The sequence below is a fragment of the Peromyscus leucopus genome, chromosome 15 (assembly GCF_004664715.2).
Source record: "Peromyscus leucopus breed LL Stock chromosome 15, UCI_PerLeu_2.1, whole genome shotgun sequence".
NCBI classification, from domain to species: domain Eukaryota; kingdom Metazoa; phylum Chordata; class Mammalia; order Rodentia; family Cricetidae; genus Peromyscus; species Peromyscus leucopus.
Window position 1 is genome coordinate 24,350,707 of NC_051076.1, and position 21,206 is coordinate 24,371,912.

General features: G+C 37.6%; 1 protein-coding gene across 1 annotated transcript in view; it reads right to left on the reverse strand.

Moving 5' to 3' along the window:
• Positions 1-21,206, reverse strand: part of Fmn2 (formin 2) — a 301,328-nt gene that overhangs the window by 219,196 nt on the left and 60,926 nt on the right. The window contains 2 exon segments of the mRNA XM_028865546.2: positions 2,841-2,896; positions 17,207-17,354. Of these exon segments, the coding sequence (XP_028721379.1) occupies positions 2,841-2,896; positions 17,207-17,354 (204 nt within the window).

Consider the following 21,206-nt stretch of genomic DNA (forward strand, 5'->3'; position numbering starts at 1 on the left):
AAAATACCTACACGATTCTCTCATCTCCTTTGAGTTCCCAAAAAACAAAAATGTTCTTTCCAGAAAAGTTCTGTCATCCCTGGGGCACAGCAGGGTAAACACCCTCATCAAGTATTACCAGGTTTGTGCCTGTATCTCCACCACGGAGTGTCTGTGCTTCTCTGCCATCCTGAGCACCTTGGACCTCCTGAGACCCACTATCTAACCCCCGCTGAAGTGCTGAGTGAGCAACTAAAATGATCGTAAACTGAGTTGGGCCAGAAGGATTTTCCATTCACACTGAATATGGAAGCTTAAATATCGCAGGCTGTGTGTGAAAGGCAAAAGAGGTCCATTTTAATTTTATGGCGCAATCCTTCAGACAACACAGTCTTCTGAGCAAGTACCTGGTCAAGTGGCACATCTGGGAAGTTGAGGCAGGAAAATGGCCCCAAGCATCGAAGTTTAAAGTTAACCATGGCAAAGAAATGTTTTGGAAAAGTCATCCAGATCCGAAGAATGTGATTTTGTCTTTAGAACGACCTCCTGGATTCTGTAAGACTCTCCACAGGAGCACTGAAAAAGGAACTATGTTCATCTCTTTGCTCATGGGAGTCCACTGTGTTTTCTTTCAGCACCCGACCAGTCTGGACGCACAGCAGACAGCATGCAAATCCTGGTCCTGCAAAGGCGCTTCAGGGGTCGCATGTGTGCTGTTTCTAGGGATGCTGGACACTTAGAATTGCTAATTATGGGGCCGAATAACACTCAAACTTCGTTCAACAAATTCCGAAAAGTTTCAGTGGAGAGAACAGGTGCCTGAACACACGCCTGAGGAAGGCGTTGGAGGTCTGGCTACGCAGTCCCTAACATCTCCTATTCCAACCACAGAATAACACAGGCAGCGCTGGATGGGCCAGCAAACTGCTTCTGATCATCATCCACACACAACAAACTGGAGCATTCCTTGTCCAGCTGCAGTGGTAATTTACAGAGGTGCAGAGCTGCCCTCTAGTGACCACGATGCAAACTGCAAAGGGTTTACTTGGCAGAAACTGTAAAATCCGCCCACCCAAGCAATTAAACACTAGAATTAATACAATTTAACACATTGAAGTTAGAGTAAAACTTCAAAAGAAAGAGACAAAAGTGAAATAATGGGCTTATATATCTCTATTACATATCTGGAGATCTGACTCTTACAAAAGGTATACGCTCCAATTTTAGCTTCTTGTTATGGCTTTTGTAGTTTTAGCAGAGTTGCTTTCAGCTCCTCCAAATATCGCTTTTTCAGTAGAAGGGGAAACATAGTTGCTATTTCTTAAAGTATCACTGTAAGGACTACATAGGTCAATAAATACATACATAAGAACTGAACCCAGTCCTCTGCAAGGGGCAGCAACTGCTCTTAACCACCCACCTAACCATCGATCGCGCTCCATTGCAATAGATTTCCATTGCAATAGATTTCTGCTGTTGTTTGTTTGTTTACCATTGCTGGTTTTACTATTCCAGTTTCATAATTTTAGCTTCCTTTCTCTGATTGGGGTAAACTAACCATTGCAGCTAATTAAATAACCACCAGCCATGCCTGGTGCACCTACGTCAGTACAGGTCTCTTCTCTGACACAAACAACAGAAAGCTGGGAATGTCCCTAACAGTAGCTTGATTCTGAAGAGTAAAAGCTCATCTAGCTGGAGTGTTGTAGAGAACCCTGGGACTGTCCAAATTTCAGCAAACCTCATAGCCTGACCTCGCTTCCAAGATGAGCACTTTAATGTAACAATAAACTTATTTTTAAAAGAGAACTCGCTCTTCGCTTTAAAGAGTTCTCAAATGTCAGCAACTCTCAAGTTCAGAGGGGAGAACGCCATGTCTTACATAATCTACATATGCCACTATTATCAGAAACCAACATAGGTTTAGAGTTCAAGTGAGGGCCCTCTCATCTTCCATAGACCAGAAGCAATCTCCTTCCTATGTGCGAACAATGTAGACTAGCTTATTTTCTAATGCAGTATGAAACCATTGTCAAAAGCATAGTTGGGAATAATTATAAATCAGCTCAACAGCTCCTTGTATATCCAGAAGAGCAACTGCTATCCACAGTAAGTGTTCTAGGAAATATTTCTTTTCTGGACATTTTAAATTATTTATTTCTGTGTGTATATGCATGGCTGCATATGTGTCAGAGCATGTTTGTGTGTGCATATGGGGGCACACACAATAATTCAATATCCAATATCTTCCTTAATCATTTTCTACCTTTGCAGGGTCTATCAATGAAGTTAGAATTCACCAATTTGACTACGCCCATGAGTTTCTAGGCTCTACCTATCTCTGCCTCCCCAGCATGGGGATTATAGACGTGGGTAGTAATAGATAAAGGTGTCTAAAAAGATGCCATCAAATGTCTCATCGTCTAAATCAGTCGAGTTTTGGGGGCTCAATAACACAGTCATTGCCAGCCATGCACAAAGACCTTGTTCCTATCCATAGCATGGTGGAAAGGTATCTTACTAGATACTAGAAAGGCCATGCCAACATGGTTCAGCACAGACATTTCCTGAGGTGGCCTGGAGTTTCTGCTGGAGACAGCAAACACTGGGGCCTGCTCTCTGGTTGGATACAGAATGTTAGAGCTCTCTAAAGCTTGTACCTGGTCCTACTTGAAGGATGGATGGAATTACAAAATATAAATAAAGAGAAGCATTTCATTTTGCCTGACAGGATTCCCCTGGGAGCTAATACTCGGGCAACCCAGCCATCTGTGCAGATAGGAATGTCAATCACAGACCGATCACTGGTTTAAGGTAAATAATGGAAATGGGAATTTGCCGTCCTAATGAGGTTTTCTTACCTGCTGGACACCGTTTGAACATGTTTTCGGGCTTTCCAAAATAGAGGATTGAGGTTCTGGATTGGAAAGGAAGCAGACAGTCAATACCTTAAAGAATAAAATTTCCCATTTCCTCAGTTAAAAGCTAAAGCTTCCACTAGATGTATATTTTCACAGTAAGTATCAAAAATACCCAGTCTTTTTTTCCAATTCTCTTAGTTCATCATGAGAATATGACTGCTTTTCAGTATAACAAACACATGATGACACACACTTGTGTCATTAGCTACTTCACAAACAGGAGTAGCCCTGTGCTCTGCTCTGTGTACCAGCCTTAATTATTTTTCCCAGTTTTTTTTCCCCCCAAAAGTCCCTGCTTAAGAATGTCAATGGAGCTATTCACTTGGTGAAAATTCATACAGGATGAGACCACCTCAGTCTTAAAGTAAGGAATTTTAAAGCTCTTTAAAATACTGACAAATTCAGTTCTGCTTTCAGTGAGAGATAACAAATACTGCCACCAAGAGGCACAAGCAAGAAGGGATTCTGAAGGGATTTTCTACCTTCAGTCCTTCTTGTCATTTGAGATTCTGCAAAATGACAAATTTATCATACTGGAAACACATGAGGATAAATGGACATTGCTGTTGTTGTTGTTTAAGCTAGAGGGCAGTATCCTCTGTGTGAATATTTAAGAATATGAAAATAAATATCTCATCCATCCTCTGCATTTCAGAGATGAGCAGCCCATTCATGGGCAAGATGAATGCAGGAGTTTAAGTCTTTTGTCTGTTAGGGAGAGGGGTATGGACAAGGCACTGCAAATAAGGTAGAGGAGTCACTGTCCGTAAGTGTCATAACTGATGCCCACAACAGTGCTGCAGACATACATTGTGTGGTTAGTGCTTACAGAGCGTACTGTACCGTGAAGCTGCATTGAAGGCTTTCTTTGTACTGGGAGGAACACCATAGCCTCGACACAGGCTTACCGGCCTTGTATCACCTGCCTACGCTTCCTGGTCTATGTAACCACTCCCCCTTCCCCACTAGCTGACTATGCTCCTCCCCTCACAGCCATCTTCTAACATGAAACCTGCACCTTTCCCATAACAAACACTCTTCTTTCCCTATACCTGCAATCTCACCATTCCTTGGTCCCTTCTGAGATTTTTGTTCAGGCCTATAGGCAGACTTTTCTTTTCCACCTGCCAGTTCCCAAATAACTGACACGAAGATGAAATATTAATTATAAATGTTCAGTCGATAACTCAGAATTATTACTAACTAGCCCTTACAACTTAAATCAACCCATTTCTAATCACCTACATTCTGCCACATGGCATTGCCTCTTTTTCATCTTGTACTTCTGTGTACTCTATGGTAACTGCACCTTCATACCTCCCTAGGATTCCCTGGTCCCCAGCCCTCATCTGCTCCAAAGGATTGGTCATCATACCCTACATTCCACAGTTCATCTCTTTGCTACTTATCTATTACTCTATGTTATCTTTGGAGTTGAGAAGTATCCCTGAATGCTTATGTCTTCAAGGTTTTGACTTCAAGTTGGTATTGTTATTGTGTGGTCAGAACTTTAGAAGATGAGGCATTATTGGTCACTTTGAACATCCCTTAAAGGAAATAAGGGAACCCTACACATCACCCTTCTCTAGTTCCTGGTTGTTAAAACGGGAACTGCTCTGATTCACCATATAAGCAGACACGCAATGGTCTGCTTTACCACAGATCCAAAATCATGGGACTAACTTACCACAAACAGAAACCTCTGAAGTCATGAACCACAATAATTTTTTTTCATTCTTTAACTTGATTTTTATCATGCACTTTTTATAACAATGAAAAACTAGGTAACACGCTCCACCATAACATACACTCCATGCAAGTAGGTACTTTTGTCAAATGACCTCCTGTTGTACAAACAGAGCAGTGTTTGCTAACAGTTAAGTGCTCAAAACATTTACAAAGTGAATATGAGAATGAAAACAAACGAAACACTGTATCAAGCAGAGACTTAGTGCTACCATAAAAAAGTTGGGCAACCTTGTTAGGGAGGAGAAACGAACTCTTAAAAGGTAGTACATATCTGCCTTCTATCTACTTATTTCCTGAACCTCAGCTAAGATTTTATCTTTAAAAACAAAGATCAGAGAATAACATGCAATAGTCACTTGCCATCAGATGTCAGAGTGTGCTAGAATATAAACAAGAGGCTTTAAAATGCAACATTGTCCCAGACAACGCTCCTTCATCAGGCTAATCAAAAAGAGCACATTCTGCTTATGTGCATCTTGGCACCAGTGTCATCTCCATTTGAACAGGGATCTATTGTCTGAAAGCTAATCAACAGTAAATACAGAAAACCCCAAATCTGCTTCCATCTCTTCTGCTTCCTCCCAAATAGAGACCCACAGACAAGTCCTGCCTGAAGAGGAGATGGAGGGAAGTATCTTTCTTCTTCTTCCCACTTAAATATTACAGTAAGAGCAAACGGCTCTCCTGCTTATGATCTAGGGTTTGTTTTTTACATTAGACATGTACACACAGATTCTGAGCTTTTTTTTCCCTCTGCAGTTCTTGAATTGGTGGTAAACTGTCCAAAAAAAGATAGCTTCTAAGGCCTGGGTGGGCAATGTTGACAAGTGTGTTCACCAGAATAATATAATCATAAACCTGTTTATTAGGGTAATTATCAGTCAGATATTGTGAACCCCTACCCTCAGATTCTCAGCTTCCCTCCATCTCATTCAGCAGGTAACTAGATTGGGTTCGTTCTCCATTTATCTCCATCCTTTTTATTGATCTTTTGTTGAATCCCTATGTTAAAACAGCAAAGAAAAATTCACATCTCAAAATACCCTGCAAAGTCACAAGCTAGGGTGTAGGAATCTAGAGGCTCAGATGAAAAGTAAAGATGAACTAACACCACCAAGAACTAAAGTGAAAATAAATGAGAACTAAGATCAAAAGTAGTAGAGATATGGAGAAGAAGGAGAACATTAAAATAGAAGGGAGGAAAAGATACTGGAAGGAAAAAAGAGCGAAAAGAATTACAAATAACAAAAGTGCTGTGCAGTGGGTTAAGAAATGATACCATACAGGAAGCAATGGTTGGCTTGTGAGTGACAGTTCAAGACCCACTCGCTGAGCAGGTGGACTTGAGAAGGCAGCTTAGTTCAATCCTGTACTGAGCTTCCTCGATAAACGTGACTGTCTCTTACATAAAGTGATCCACCTTTTTCTACCTTTTCCCTCAATCTAGGACCCAAAGTCTTTTTCTCAGAATCACTTTCAACCAGCTCTGAGACTGGAAGTGTTTCCATCAGATATCAGAAGAGTCAATACAATGAGTACACTTTGAGGGTACATTGAAAACTGCCACCTCCATTGTCCCTTTGAAAAACACACAAACAGAAACTAGACCATTTTGGTTTAAAGAATACCTTAAAGCAGAGAGGGAGAAATAATATCCTCAGGAATTCTTTTGATGGTCTGTGTTTCTTAAATAACTTCACGAAATTCTCATCAGAATCTAAAGTTCTGGGTTCCTACAAGTGCAATTTGATGTGATCTGTTGTTTGTTCATGTTTTAGAGACGGGGCTTCATTATGTAACACAGGCTAACCTCAAAGTCATGATCCAGCCGCTTCCACTGCCCAAGTGTGGGATCACAGGTGGAAACGACCATACCTAACTACTGGAAAGAGGAGGTAATATGATCAGCAGCATATGTCTCTCTACTAAAAATGGAAAGAAAATTAAATCACCAGCCCCAAAATATAAAATACATCAAGTAGATATTCTTTTCAGTTTACACCATAAGTAACATGCACAAAATTCCCTGGATCACATCTTCCTTAATGAAATACGTCAACTTTGTTCAAATCTAGTTCATTTAAGAGTTTATTGAATAGAATTTAAATTGCATGCATTATGATTGGAGACTCATAGATGGTCTTTTAATTCTAATACAGTATGTCTCTGACAGATAAAAATGGAAGGAAAGCTTAACATGTTCTAGTAAGCTCATCCATATGCTCTTACTTGATTCTTTGATCAAGAATCATCCCATCACTGCCAATAGAAGATATTCATACTCAGGACCAGCTGGCTAAAGGGAAAATACATGACACACTAATACTCTGAATGAAACACAATCCATCCTTCTGTCGCTGGATTGTGTGACAAGCCCAGGAAGACAGAGCACAACACCTCATCTTTGGGACTCCTTCATTAGCTTATTAGCTAAACAGTGTCAAAACATTTGGATAAAACAGAAATGGGCCAGTGATACCACATTTTGGTACACCATATAATATCTCTCTTGAGATTTTATTTTTATTTTTATTTATGCATGCATGCATATATCTGATTGTGTGAATGCCCCATGTGTGCAGGTGTCCATGGGGGACAGAGAAGGGTGTTAGGACCCCTGGACCTTGTGTTTACCTGTTGTCATGAGCCGTTGGATACTAAACTCAGAAAAAGCAGCAAGCACTCTTGACCACTTATCTATCTCTCCAGACCTTCAAAATCCTCCTTCTTGGGGACCATAAGAAAAATCTCATCTGGATATTGGAGGCTAGAAAGCGTGTACTTCCCTGAGTAACTGTTGCTTTCAATCTCATGACAACTGAAGACGACACACAATTGTTCATGCTCCCCTTTCCACTGTGAAATTAAGGAATACGTTTCCAACTACCTTAAAATAGTGCAGATTCAGTGAGCTTAGAAATTTATGGGATTACAAGGTGTGCCATATATATGATGTTTACTATGTTGTGTCAGCTATTAGGTGCTGTTTAGCAGGTCTTGTCTAGCAATAAGTATGGTAGTGTAATGTGTAACAGAAGGTGTGGCATACAAGGACATGTGTGGGTCAGAGACATCTGTAGCAGTAAATGGCTTTGGACCTGGATTTTTTTTATGTTTATAATATTGCTTATAATAAAACTTCTATTTCTCTGTAGTCCAAAAAGAAAAATATTGCAGATTCTTCTGAGACATACTGCAGCAAACTAACCAAACCCAAATTCACTTGATTTCATCCTAAATCCCTTCCATTTGATCCATCTCCCTTTGTGATCCTTCTGTGCATCTTAGATATTCATAAGCTGTTAAAATGTTTTCTTGAACAAATACAATTCATTCAGCCAAAAAATAAACACTGTTGGAAGGTTTCCCCAGGAAGCTTCTATTAGATTTCTTACTTGATACATGAACACATGAACAGTCATTCAAACACACACTCATGTACGCACTTACACACACATATACAGACATTCATACACTCACACACACACACACACACACACACACACACATACATAGACATTCACACACTCATACTCATACACAGACACACTCATATTCATACACACACACATAGACAGACACACTCACACACACAAACTCACAACCATTCACACACAGGCACACACACTCACACACACACACTCACAACCATTCACACACAGGCACACACACTCACACACACAGACACACACACTCACATACACACACACAGGTTTTTGTTTGTTTTTTATTCTTCCAGGACTCTGTACCTGTACTGCTTTTTTAAGCAAACCTGTATTTGTTGACTTGTCCAGTGTCATTGTCTTGGAACTGTGAAGGACCTGAGTGAAATGAGAATGCTTAATCCTTTCCTTACAACTACTCATTTCTCTTCTGTCCACTGTGATGATGAACTTTCAGTTTAATTAATTCTTTGATTATGTGTAAATTGATTAAATGATCATCTAGGTGTTTTGTTCTTTTTACTAATTTCTCTTTAGCTAACACACAAAATAATGGGTTTCATTAAGATACTTTTGTGCATATATGTGTGTATGTATGTACACACACACACACACACACACACACACCACTGCTTTACTCTTCTGCCCTACTTGACAATTCCCACTGAGAGATGCCCTCACCATAGTTCTCCTTCTGCACTCACTAAACATGTATGTGCACAAGTGTGCATGTATACACACACACACATTCTGTATAAAAAAATGTTTTAATTGCTTTCCCCTCTGCACTAACCAGTATTGCCTCCGATCAACAGGATCACATTTAAACAAACCTTCCCACCTATTTGCATGTCCCTTATTGCATGTACATTTATTATATAGATTAAATGTAGCTTTTACACATGAGTGAAAACATGTAATATTTATATTGAGTCTTGTTATGCTTACCATGATCTCTAATTCCCTCCTTTAACTATGAAGGACATAATTACTTTAATTTATTCCCACTACAGTGTACTATGATCCCCCACACAGCCTGACTACCATTCATTAATTCTTGTTTTCATAGTTAGTGGTTCTGATTGAAATGAAACTGAATATTAACATAGTTTTTCTGTATACCTCTGATGGAGGATGTCATTCAGTATGCTGTGAATATGTGTTGCTCTGACTGGTTGATAAATAGAGCTGTTTGGCCAATGGTGAGGCAGAATAAGGTTAGGTGGGACATTCTAACTAGAGAGAGAGGAAGGAGACAGACAGAGCAGAGGAGATGCTGCCAGCCACCACCATAAGAAGCAAGATGTAAAAGTACTGGTAAGCCACAAGCCATGTGGCAAAGTATAGATTTATAGAAATGGGTTAATTTAAGATAGAAGAACTAGATAACAAGAAGCCCGCCATGACCATAGTTTAAAAATAATACTAGCCTATGTGTGTTTATTTTGGTCCAAGCAGCTGTGGGACCAGTGGGTGAGAGAGATTTGTCCTGACCACGGGCCAGGCGGGACACAGGAAAACTTTTAGCTACATACCTCCCTATAGCTGAAGTTTTTTTCATATATATAATCACCATTTATATTTTCTGTTTTAAATTCTTTTCAATTCATTTGTCCATTTATTGACTAAATAATGTTTTTCATTGTTGTTTGGTATTTTGGTTCTACTATAGACATTACTCTTTATCAGGTGCAGAAAAAGCAAAGTTGTTTTTTAACTATAAGACTGTCAACTCGCCGGGCGTTGGTGGTGCACGCCTTTAATACCAGCACTCGGGAGGCAGAGGCAGGCGGATCTCTGTGAGTTCGAGGCCAGCCTGGGCTACCAAGTGAGCTCCAGGAAAAGCACAAAGCTACACAGAGAAACCCTGTCTCGAAAAAACAAAACAAAAACAAAAACAAAACAAAAAAAAGACTGTCATCTCACTGTGCTGAAACTTTCCTTGGCTGTAAAAGTGTAATGTCAAGCAATCCTTCATTCTAATATGCTCTGAGGTACTGGAAAGCTTTCTCCAAAACCTTTACTTACCTGTGCCTATATGAAGTGTAAAATGGTTTCATAATTTCACGTCTCATCCTAAGGTCCTTGATCTACTTAGAATGGAGCTTTATGCAGGGTTAAGACTGGGATCTAGTTTCAGTACTCTACACATAAACATTAATTTTTCTAAGCACTGTTATTGACAAAGCTATGTTTTCTCTTTGTAATTTTTTAACACTTGTCAAAACTTTGTGTTGCTTTGGCTAACTGGTTTAATTTCTAGGGTTTTCACTCTATTCTAGTGTCCTGTTGCTCTTATTTTTACTTTACAATGTTTGTGTGCAAGTAACTTAATGTCATGGTTTTTTAACTATGGTTATAATCTGTGAAATTATTCTTAAGAATTGTGCTTTTGGCTTAGGATGGCTTTGGGTGTTCTGCAGCTTTTGTACTTCCATTTGGATTTCAGGACACTTTTTCCTATGAAGAATGTTACTGGGCTTTGCATACAATCTGTAGACTTATTTTGGTTATATAATCATTCTCACAATATTAGCCTTTCTTGTAGTATCTTCATGTTTTTTAACTTAATATTCTAAAGTTTGTATTATAGAAATTCTTTACCTTCTTGACTTTTCTTTGAAGCTATTTCAAATGGGATTGTTTTCTTGAGTATTTCCTCCATTAGTCTGTTAAAAACTAATTTTCTATGTTGATTTTGTATCTGTCTATTTTGATGAAAATATTGATCAGTCTACAAGTTCTCTTGTTGGACTCTTTAGGGTATTTTATGTAAACAATTACATTTTCTGCTAATAGGTATAATTTTCCTTCTCCCATTCCTGTTTGTATCCTTTGTATCTTTTATTTCCTTTTCTTTACTAATATGGCAAATATTTCATACACTATACTTAATAAAAGTGAAGACAGCATATGTAGTTCCTGGAAATGCTTTTAGATTTTTCAATATTTCTTAAAATATTGGCTACAGGTCGATTCAAATATAGTTGAATGCATGGTATGACCCTTCTACTTCTACTTACTTTGGTATTGTTATCATGAAAGGAAGGTGATTTTTCCATCTATTGAGCTGCTCATGTAATTTCTATCCTTGAGTCTCTTTACATAATTTGATTTGCATAAGTTGAACCATCCCTGTTTTCTGGGAATGAAACCAACTTAATTTGTGTATGTTTTTAATGTGCTATTGAATTCAATTAGCCACATTTTGAGAAATTTTGGTGCCTGTGTCTATTAGACACATTGGTCTAGTATTTTCTGGTTTTATGCATCCTTACCTTGCTTGGATTATAATAGTGGTCTTACACAATGAATTTAGTAGCATTCATTTTTTATTACTATGGATAACATAAGAAGCTCTTGTTATTTTTTTAATAGTCTAGAAGAATTCAGCAGGGAACTTATCCTATCCAGGAAACTTCTTTTCCTTATTTATTTAATTACTTATTGGTTAAGAGCCCAGTTATTATAACTTTATCTCATTGTTCATTGTAGTTCTGTTTAAATTTTTTACATTACCTCGATTTAATTTTAGTAGACTATATGTGAATAGGGTTTTTCATTTATTGTAGTTTTTTCTTAGTTTCTTAAGTATGCTTTTTCAAAGTATGCCCTAGGATCTTCTGAATGTTATTGGTATCTGTAGCACTGCCCCCCTTTTCTATTTTTAACTTTATTGATTTGTATCTTTCTCTCTTTTATTGGGTTCATTTGGCTAAAAGTTTGAACTCTTTTTTTTTAACAATCAACTTCGTTTCATTGATTCCTCGTATTGTTTTTTAATTTTCATTTCAGCGACTTTTAATCTGAACATTATTTCTAAGTGTTCATTTGGGATTAAATTTGTTCTTTATTTTCTAAGATCTCAAGGTTTATCATTAACTTATTTATTTGTATTATCCGTGTGATGTTTAAATGTTCCCTTTTGGAACTGCCTTGTTACTTATGGTAAGCTGGGTTCTTTTTATTTTGTTCTTGTTATTTTATTTCTTTTTTAATTATAGGAATTTTTAAAATTTCTTGACTTCTTCAAAGATCCTCTAATTGTTCAGTAGTATATTTCTCCATCTTCATGACCAGTGTTCAAAATTTCTCTTGCAGCTGACTTCCAGTTTTATATAATAGGCTGATGGCATGCAATAAATTATTTCAATTATTTTTATTTGTTAAGATTTATTTATATACTAAAGTATGGTAGACTGTAGGTAAAATTTCATGAGATTCTGAGAATAATTTGTACTCTTCAGCTGCCAGACAAATTCTTTAGATGCCTATTCAGTCCATCTGGTTCATGATGTAATTTATCTCTTTGTTGGTAGTTTGTCTAAGTCACTCTATTGATGGCACTGGGGTGTTGCAGTAAAACACTGTTATTGTATCTGACCTTATTTGACCCTTTGGTGATTCTTTTATGAAATCCAGTGTGCCAACACTAACAGTTTATAGTTGTTCCCTTTACTAATATGTAGTTACCTTTCTTCTCCTGTGACTTATTCTGGCTTCAAGTCTGCTTCCTCTGCCATGAGCACAGCTACCCATGTTTCTTTTCAGCTTACACATATTTTGGAGATGAATTCCCATCCTGTTAACTTCCAGTTTCTTGTGTTTTTGCAAGTGGAGTTTATTTCTGTCAACAACAACAACAAAAATAGTTGGATTCTGTTTTTCAGTCCAATTAGCTTTCTGTGTCTTTTAATTGGAGAACAAAGACCATTTTCATTTATTATTGAGAGGGTTTGCTGATTCTCCTAGTTAGGTTGGTGGTTTTAATGTTTTATTTTAATGTGTTTGTTCTTTTCTCTCTTACTTCCTCACATTAGAGGTTTGATGTCTAACTGAGTTGGATAAATATGACTCTTTCATATTTCTCACTTGTTCATCTGCTTTCCTTTTACAATTTATTATTTCCTATGCTCTTACAATTGAGACCCTCTCTCTTCATGCTCTCTGTACAAGATCCCTTTATGTACTTTCTCCATTGCTGGATCAGTGGTCATAAATTGTATTAATTTTTACATATCTTACAAGGTTTCTATTTTTCCATTGATTTTAAAACATAACTTTGCAGGATATAATAATATTGGTTGGCAATTAGTTACTTTCAGGGCTTGAACTATAGTATTGAATTCAGTCCTGACTTTTATTTGCTCTAGTGGATACGTCTTCATGATTTGGATGTTTTGTCACACAGATTCTAATGGTATTTCTTTGTTCTCTGATCATGGTATTTACCTAGTAATACGTTGTAGTGAGGTTCTTTTTCAGTCATGTCTATTTGGAGTTCTAAATTCTTTCTTGTGCTTGGATGTCCATTTCTTTTCCCTAGATTTGGGGAGTTTCCCCTACAATTTCACTGAGTGTATTTTTCATGTCTGTGCTGCTTTTAATCTCATCTTCTGCTGCTGCTTCATGACTTTTTAAGTTTTGTTTCTTCAACATTTTTTAGAGTTCCTAAAAGTCACTGTGGTCCCTATTCCTCTTTATTCTTTGTGGATGTTGGAATGTTACATTTCCTTGACTTTGCCTTGCCTTTTAGATTCTAGTCTTTTGTGATGCATTCCACTATAATCTTTATTTATTGAAATTTTCATTTCCTATATTTGTTTATTTGTTTTCTTTGTTGTTGTTGTTTTAACCTCAATGCCCTTACTGGATGTCTAAGTCACATCCTTAACCTTCTCTTCTACATTACAAGCATCCTTATCTAGGCCCTAGATTGATTTCTCACTGGATTCATATGCTTATTTTTCTCCTTTTTAAGTTTGCTGATTATTTTATAAGGAGACCTTTGAATTATGTGTTTGAAATTTCAAGCATTTTGTATTTTAAGACTCAGTAACTGAGGAGTTATAATCTTCTGGAACTATGTTGCCTTGATTATTTTTTATGTTTCTTGCGTTTCTGTGTTGGTATAGATAGCTCTTCCAACTTTATTTATCAAACTTCTTGTCAACAGCTTCCTCTTCAGGGTTTACTTGCCCAGTGCCATTAAGATATGAAAAAGCAAACTTCTTTAACAGCTACAACACCAAACCAAATAGGATCTTTAAATGCATTTTAAAAGATAATAGCTAGCCACTATAGCACCAATGACAATATAATAGGAAACTAGCAAAAAGAAAAATATTCTAATAAGCTATGGAGGAAAAATAAAAGCAACGCAAAAGGAAAATGAAGTGGGACATGAGAAAGGGAAGACAAGATGTGAGAAGGTTTTGTTTCTTACAGTGCTTCCATCTACTGAGAGTAGTTGATCATACCATGCCCTCACTTCTTTTTCCAGAATTTTCCAGTCATGATGCCTTCTGTACATTTCACATTGTCACTTTATACACCATGGTCCTATCCTCAGAGATAGTACCAAAAGCACAAGAAGAAGAAAGAAAGAAAAAGAATAAAAGGAATCTGGCCTTTCACTGGTGAGGAGAGGTATCAGGCTTCGGCTTGACTCCAGCACTAAAACTTCATGTAAAGAAGTGTTAGTATTTCAGTGAATATATGAAAGTTGGAAGAATCTTGTTCATAAAAGTAACTATGGAAAAATTAAAACACGAGAAAATCAGAAGAGGCAGAAGCACAAATCTGAATTACCTGGATGTGTGAATCAACAATCATTTTTTAACAGATAGAAGAAAAAAAACATCAAAAATGTTTTGAAAAAATTTAAAAAAAAAATAGTTGGACCTGAATGATTGTCTTCTTCAAAAAGTAAACAAACTTTGAAGTGGCCACATGTTGCATTTATCAATTTAAAGTATGATGTCACCACACAATAGTATGTAACTCTCAGTATGTAAATAGTTTACAACTAATGATAATCATACTATTAAAACTCACAGTTGATATAAAACATTCATCTATAGGGTTTTCTGTGATACTGGCATCTCATTCTTACACTTGACTGACAAGAGAGAAGGTGGTATGATTCCTTGGAAATGAGAATGTTCCTTGCGCTTTTCCAAACGAATGTAACATTAGTGTGCTTTAGACCAAGGAATGCTCTGTGCTCATTGGGGTAGAGAACAGATCAATCAGAGAGTAACAAGGTAGTGGTTTAAATCACTTCCTACTTACCTCGATCATCTTCTTCATGAATGCACATTTTAAAAGGAGAAAGGTTATTGTATTAAAAATTACTTGCTTAGGCACTTTGCAAGCTACATTAATATATAAAGAAAAAAGCCAACTCATCATCTCCCTCTTCTGACTCCATTGCCATCTTCATCAAACTAAAATTCAGGTGACCACTTTTAATTCATTCTCAGCCAAGTACTCCTCCAGTAACCAAAAGATTTATAATTCTTTTAAAGTATCCCCAAATATTATAGAATGTTATCCATTTGGCCAGAAATGAAGAAAAATATATAGTAGGGGCATTAAAATATTATACCAACCAATAATGCAAATGTAGGAAAGGAGAGAAACCATTGTTCCGAGGGCTTTCAATGAAATTGTTTAAACCATTGTATTTGTATCAGTGAATTTCAGCCAATAGTATATTAGCCTAAAGACAAGCATACATATAATGGGATAAAATTTTTTACATGAGTCCTTTCTTTTTTAAAACCAACAATATCTATATTTGCATATTGGATTTTCAGGCACTATTGTGTCAAAATTCTCTTTTTCCTGAAGATTTTGATGTGTGGAAATCTACCTGGACCCTTGATCAACCACTGTCTATGAGTATTATAGTAAACAGAATCTTATTTACATGAAAGAATTTTTCTATGTTCTCTCACTCATTTGTGTTTATCTTTTATTCTTTTGGATTATATGCCAACTAGTAACTATTAAGCAGTTTCTCCAAAACACAAGGCATTTAAAAAAGGGAAATGTGGAGTACAGTGTAGACTCCCATTTGGTGCATTCCTTGAAAGAATAAATGATACATTTGCAAAGAAACTGAGATTTAAAACGAGAGGGTAGGAACTCTGTGCAAAATGTGGACAGAAGCCTCTCAAACCACTAACAGAGTCATGGTTGATTTTAACGGGAAGTCATGAAGAAGATAACAACATGAAATCACTTTAATGATAATTATAACAATAAGGCCAAACACTTCCATTGGCCCAGGCACTCTCTTCTGCACACTGATGCTTTGCATGAACCCATGCACTCCTCTAACTCATGCTGCCTGGAGGATGCTATTCTCATTAACATTTCAGAGATGAGAAAATGTGTGCAGCAATTTGGAAATTTGCCTAACGACACAAAGCGGATGCAGTGCAGAGCCCAAGATTCATACTAATATGTTGCCCTTTCATACCAAGCTTCTTCGGCCATCTCTCTTTCACCAAGACAGTGCGCGTGGTCAAGTTCTAAGCCCTGAAACCCACATTATCACTTACGGAAATCTGGTGTGGGGGATGGGCATCTGTGGATAGAAACAATGCTCTACTACTTAGTCTTCATTTCTATATCAGAAGACGGTACTCTCTTAGTCTACCAAGAGAACCTACATTCTATTAAGAAATCACCATTCTGGTGAATTCCTCCAAAGAATACTGAGGCCAGTCTCATAGTATCTCCCCAGACCAATGCACAAAAATAGTTTAAGACAACAAAAGGAAAAGAAAGAAAATAATTTTTTTCAGGAAAAAAAATAGATTACAATGGAATTATTTTAAAGTGAGATTAAAGCAAATTTACATCTCTATTTTCCTTTCCACGTTATCTCTATAGGTAAAGAAAAGAACGTTTAGATGTACAAAGAAAACTTTAAGCAAGGAAATTCAGAGAATGGAGAAAGTGTCCCCTGAGAGACTCTTAGTCCATATAGGATGTAGCGTTTCAGCCTGGTAATGGGTGGGTGTCTGTAGACAATGGTTCTCAATTTCCAGTAAATGCAGAAATTACTGGAGAATACCAGTATATCTGCTATTCCTCAACATGCTAGCCCAGCGGCTTTGGAGACAGCCATGAGAATTTTCAGTGTCTCAGGCTTCCCATTGATTTTAAAGGGTTTCCTGCAGGAGATATGTTAAAATAATAACAATAAATAAAAATAATAATAATACCTGCAAGAGACTAAAGACTCACTACCCAGCAAGTGTTGCAACTTCACATTACATCACCACATAATCTTGCAAAGCGGGCTGTCCCATGTCCTACCTGTGTCAACGTCCTTGGGACTGTGCTCTTCATCAGGAAGCCTGGATGGTGGCCACATGGATGGTTCTCTCCTGGGAAACCGCCCTTCATTGTAATCCATGGAATGCGTGGGTTGACTAACTGCAGCCCAGGTGTAAAGCTGATCTTGCTATATTTCAAAAGGTAATTAAATGGAAATGTTATCAATTCAATCATAAAAAAATAAATGGCTAATGCAATATAAAATGTAAAAAAAAAACCACACAGATATGCAAACACATCTAAAACATTCAAATAGCATCTTACATTGTTCAATATAGAGCCATTAAAACACCAATTCTCTCAAACTGCCTCAATTTTATTATTATTATTATTACTATTATTATTATTATTATTATTAAACCTAAATCTCTCTCTTTGGAAGAAGAGATATTACATGGGCCTGTCATAAAACACTCCCGATGCAGAGTTGCACAACTTCCTGAAAACAGATCGTTAACCCATCTGAATATGATGTCTCTTTATCTTTGCTGGTTTGAGTTTGGCTTACTTTGGTTTTGGTTTCTCAGGCAGGGCCTCTCTCATTATCTACCAGGCTGGCATTGAACTCCTGGGTGCAAGTGATCATTCCTCTCAGTTTCCCCATCATTTGGAACTACCAGCATGCATCATCACACTGAGAAGATGTTCCATTAAAAATGGTTTAACTTCGGGTGGGAAAGTCAGAGGATCGTCTGTACTTGGACACCACAGGGACAGTAATAACTGCTTATCTTGGGTCTCAGATTGGACGCTGGAATTGAAAGGAAAAGTCAACGAGCCAGGCAAGAGTACGATTATACAGGAATCTTATGGCAAAGGAATGCTCTGCCAACTGTGGTCAAAATAAAGAGAAGGTTCCTGTGTGTACCTCACTCATTCCAGGGGACAAACCGGGTGGCTCCCTTGGAAGCCTATAAATACCTCAGAACTGATCCTCAGGACTTCAGAACCATGCCAATCCCTTTAGGACGCACATGATCTGTATGTGCATACACTAGATGTCTGTGTGCTTTTTCTTTGCTGGGATGCAATCACCTCCCCACCATGTTCTGATCGGCATTGACAAAAGCAAAGAAAAAGACAGCACAGTAGAAATGAATGTAGATACAGGGGAAATATATATATATCATAATCTCCAGAGTGAGATTGTGAAAAAAATGAGTTCACTCAGGTAGATGATGCATTTCTAAAATCTATGTAATAGGTTAAGAATCCATAAAGTAGTCCAGTGTCAAAAGATGCCTGTGCCAGGCATGGCACTGCACACATTTAATCCCAGCATTTGGGAGGCAAAGGCAAGAGGATCTCTACTATCAAATTCAAGGCCAGCCTAGTCTGTATAGTTAGTTCCAAACCAGCCAGAGTTACATGGTGGAAGGAGAAGGCAGACTCCAAGAAGTTGCCCTCTGACCACCACACTCATATAGTGACCAACACACACACATAATTAATAAGAATAATTTTTAAATACTTTTAAAAATGAAAACACAATAAAGCAAAACCTATGGATTAGAGTAAAAGCTGTAAATGAGAGCTGTTTATAGCAATGAATGCCTACATCTAAAATGCAGAAAGACCTCAAATAAACAACCTATCAATGCATCTCATTAAACTGTAACAACTAAAGCAAAGCAAACTCAATCTAGAATTAGCAAGAAAAGAGTACTAAAGGCCAAGAATATATATGAGTATTATATATATGAATGTATATAACATATAATATATATATATATGTCTGTATACAAACATGAACCTTGAGGGCAATGTTTTCAATAGATAGCATCAGGAAAGTTGGATAACCATGAGTAGGTGATATAAATTCAGACTGGTGAGCTGGCTCAGTGGGTAAAAGCCCCTACTGCCAAGCATAAAGATCTTAGTTGATCCCCAAATTGGAAAAGGGAAGAGTGACCAGTAACAAGTTGTCTCTGATTGCCACACATGTGCCATGGCACAACATGCATGCCCACGTATATACATAAACATACACACAAAAATAAATACAAAAATTAATACATACTTGTGCATGTGTGTGTGTGGATCAGGTAGATGAAAATGGTTCTTCAAAAACAAAGTTGACAAAAACAAAAGCCAAACTAAGAGAGAGAGAAAGACAGAGACAGAGACAGAGAGAACAAGCAAACTGAGAAATGGAACAGGAAACATAGTCGACAGTATGGACATTACAAAGAATCATTGGATGTTATGGACAACAATAGGCCAAGAAATTTTCTAGCCTAGAAGAAATGCAAATACCTGCCAAGACTGAACCATGAAGGGGTAGATAACCTTAACTAACCAATAATGGACACTGAAAATAAATAAGTTTTCCATCAGAGAAAGCCCAGGACCTCATGATTTCACTGCTGAAATGAACCAATCTCCATAATTCCTACCAAAAAAATAAAAGTCAAAAAAGAGACAATATTTTCTAGCTCAAGTTCGGGATCAGCAAAACCAGATTAGGAGGACATCATTGAAAAGAACGCGACATATTCCAGAAATAAGAAGAGTCTGCACATAGAAAAACAGCTTGTAGAGAAAAGTATACGGACCAAACAGAATGGACAAAATGGTGACCAGTCACCTGAGGTTGTAGGTGACAAATGCCACAGCAACATTAGAGATTTAGAAGACAGTAAGGGTTGCTCATTCAGGCACTGGATGTAAGATGAGCACTCTGGGTAAGAGAAATGCACCCACGTAGCTGAGACTGAGAGGTAAAGAGCTTCAGGTAGGTGGATCAGACTTGGGCAGAGAAGGAAGATGATGACGATGACAATGACAATAATGTTTGTGTGCATCTGTGTGTGTGCGCAGTGCATGCCCACATGTATATATGTGCATGTGGAGATCAGAGGTCAATGCCACATGCCTTCCTATATCACTCTCCATCTTCTTTGTTGAGGCAGACTCTCTGAGTCTGGAGCTCACTAATTGGGCTAGATAGCTCTGGGAAACCGCTGTAGCTCTAGGGTTACAAGCACACACTGCCACACGTAGCTTTTTGCATAGCTGCTTGTTATCCAAATTCAGGCCTTCATGTTCGTGCAGCAAGCGCCTTACTGACTGAGCCCTATGCAAAATAGAAATAAGTTCCGCACATCATGGTCCCTTGATATATGGAGGTCAATAAATAATGCAAACACAGTAGTAATTATATTCATTTACTAATTATTCTTATCTTACCTTCAAACAATCCTGATTTGAAGTCTGAGAGTTTTCTACTACGGTATTTTGAAAAGTGAAACTAAATCACCATGATACAGCATATAACTAAAGCAAAAGCTGGTTTCTTAATGACATTTCAAATAAGTCATTAACCTAATAACAGTTACTAAGAACACGAAGTCTTTCCAACAGATTTCTGACTCCACATACAATTTTAGTTCTCAGGAGGAAACCAAATGTAAACAACTCTTTTCTGCCATATGAACTGGGACAGAGTACTGTAGATTATAAACGTGTCTATTGCTTCAGAAATCTCATTTTCCAGGTTTCTACACATAGAATCAAAACTGAATGTATTTTTAATATTTCCTTTATTACTATTAGTGTGTGTGTATGTGTGTGTGTATGTGTGTGTGTTTGTGTGTGTGTTTGTGTGTGTGTGTGTGTGTGTGTGTGTGTGAGAGAGAGAGTCTGTGCATGTGTGTGCACACCTTTGTGCTCAGGTTCCTACAGCAGCTAGAAGGAGGTATTGGATCCCTGGAACTGAAGTTACAGGCATCTATGAGCCATCTGAAGTGGGTACCAGGAACCAAATTCAGGCCGTATGATAAAACAATAAGCACTCTTAAGGACTGAGCCATCTCTCCTACCCCAAGACTAAATGAATTTCAAAGGGCTGGATTGGTGGTTCATTAACAGAATGCTTTCCTAGCAGGCACAAGCCCTGGGCTCCACACCCAGCACTGCAAAAGGAAAAACAAATCTTATTGTGTGCATGCACCTTATTTTTCCCATGGTTTTTCCTGGG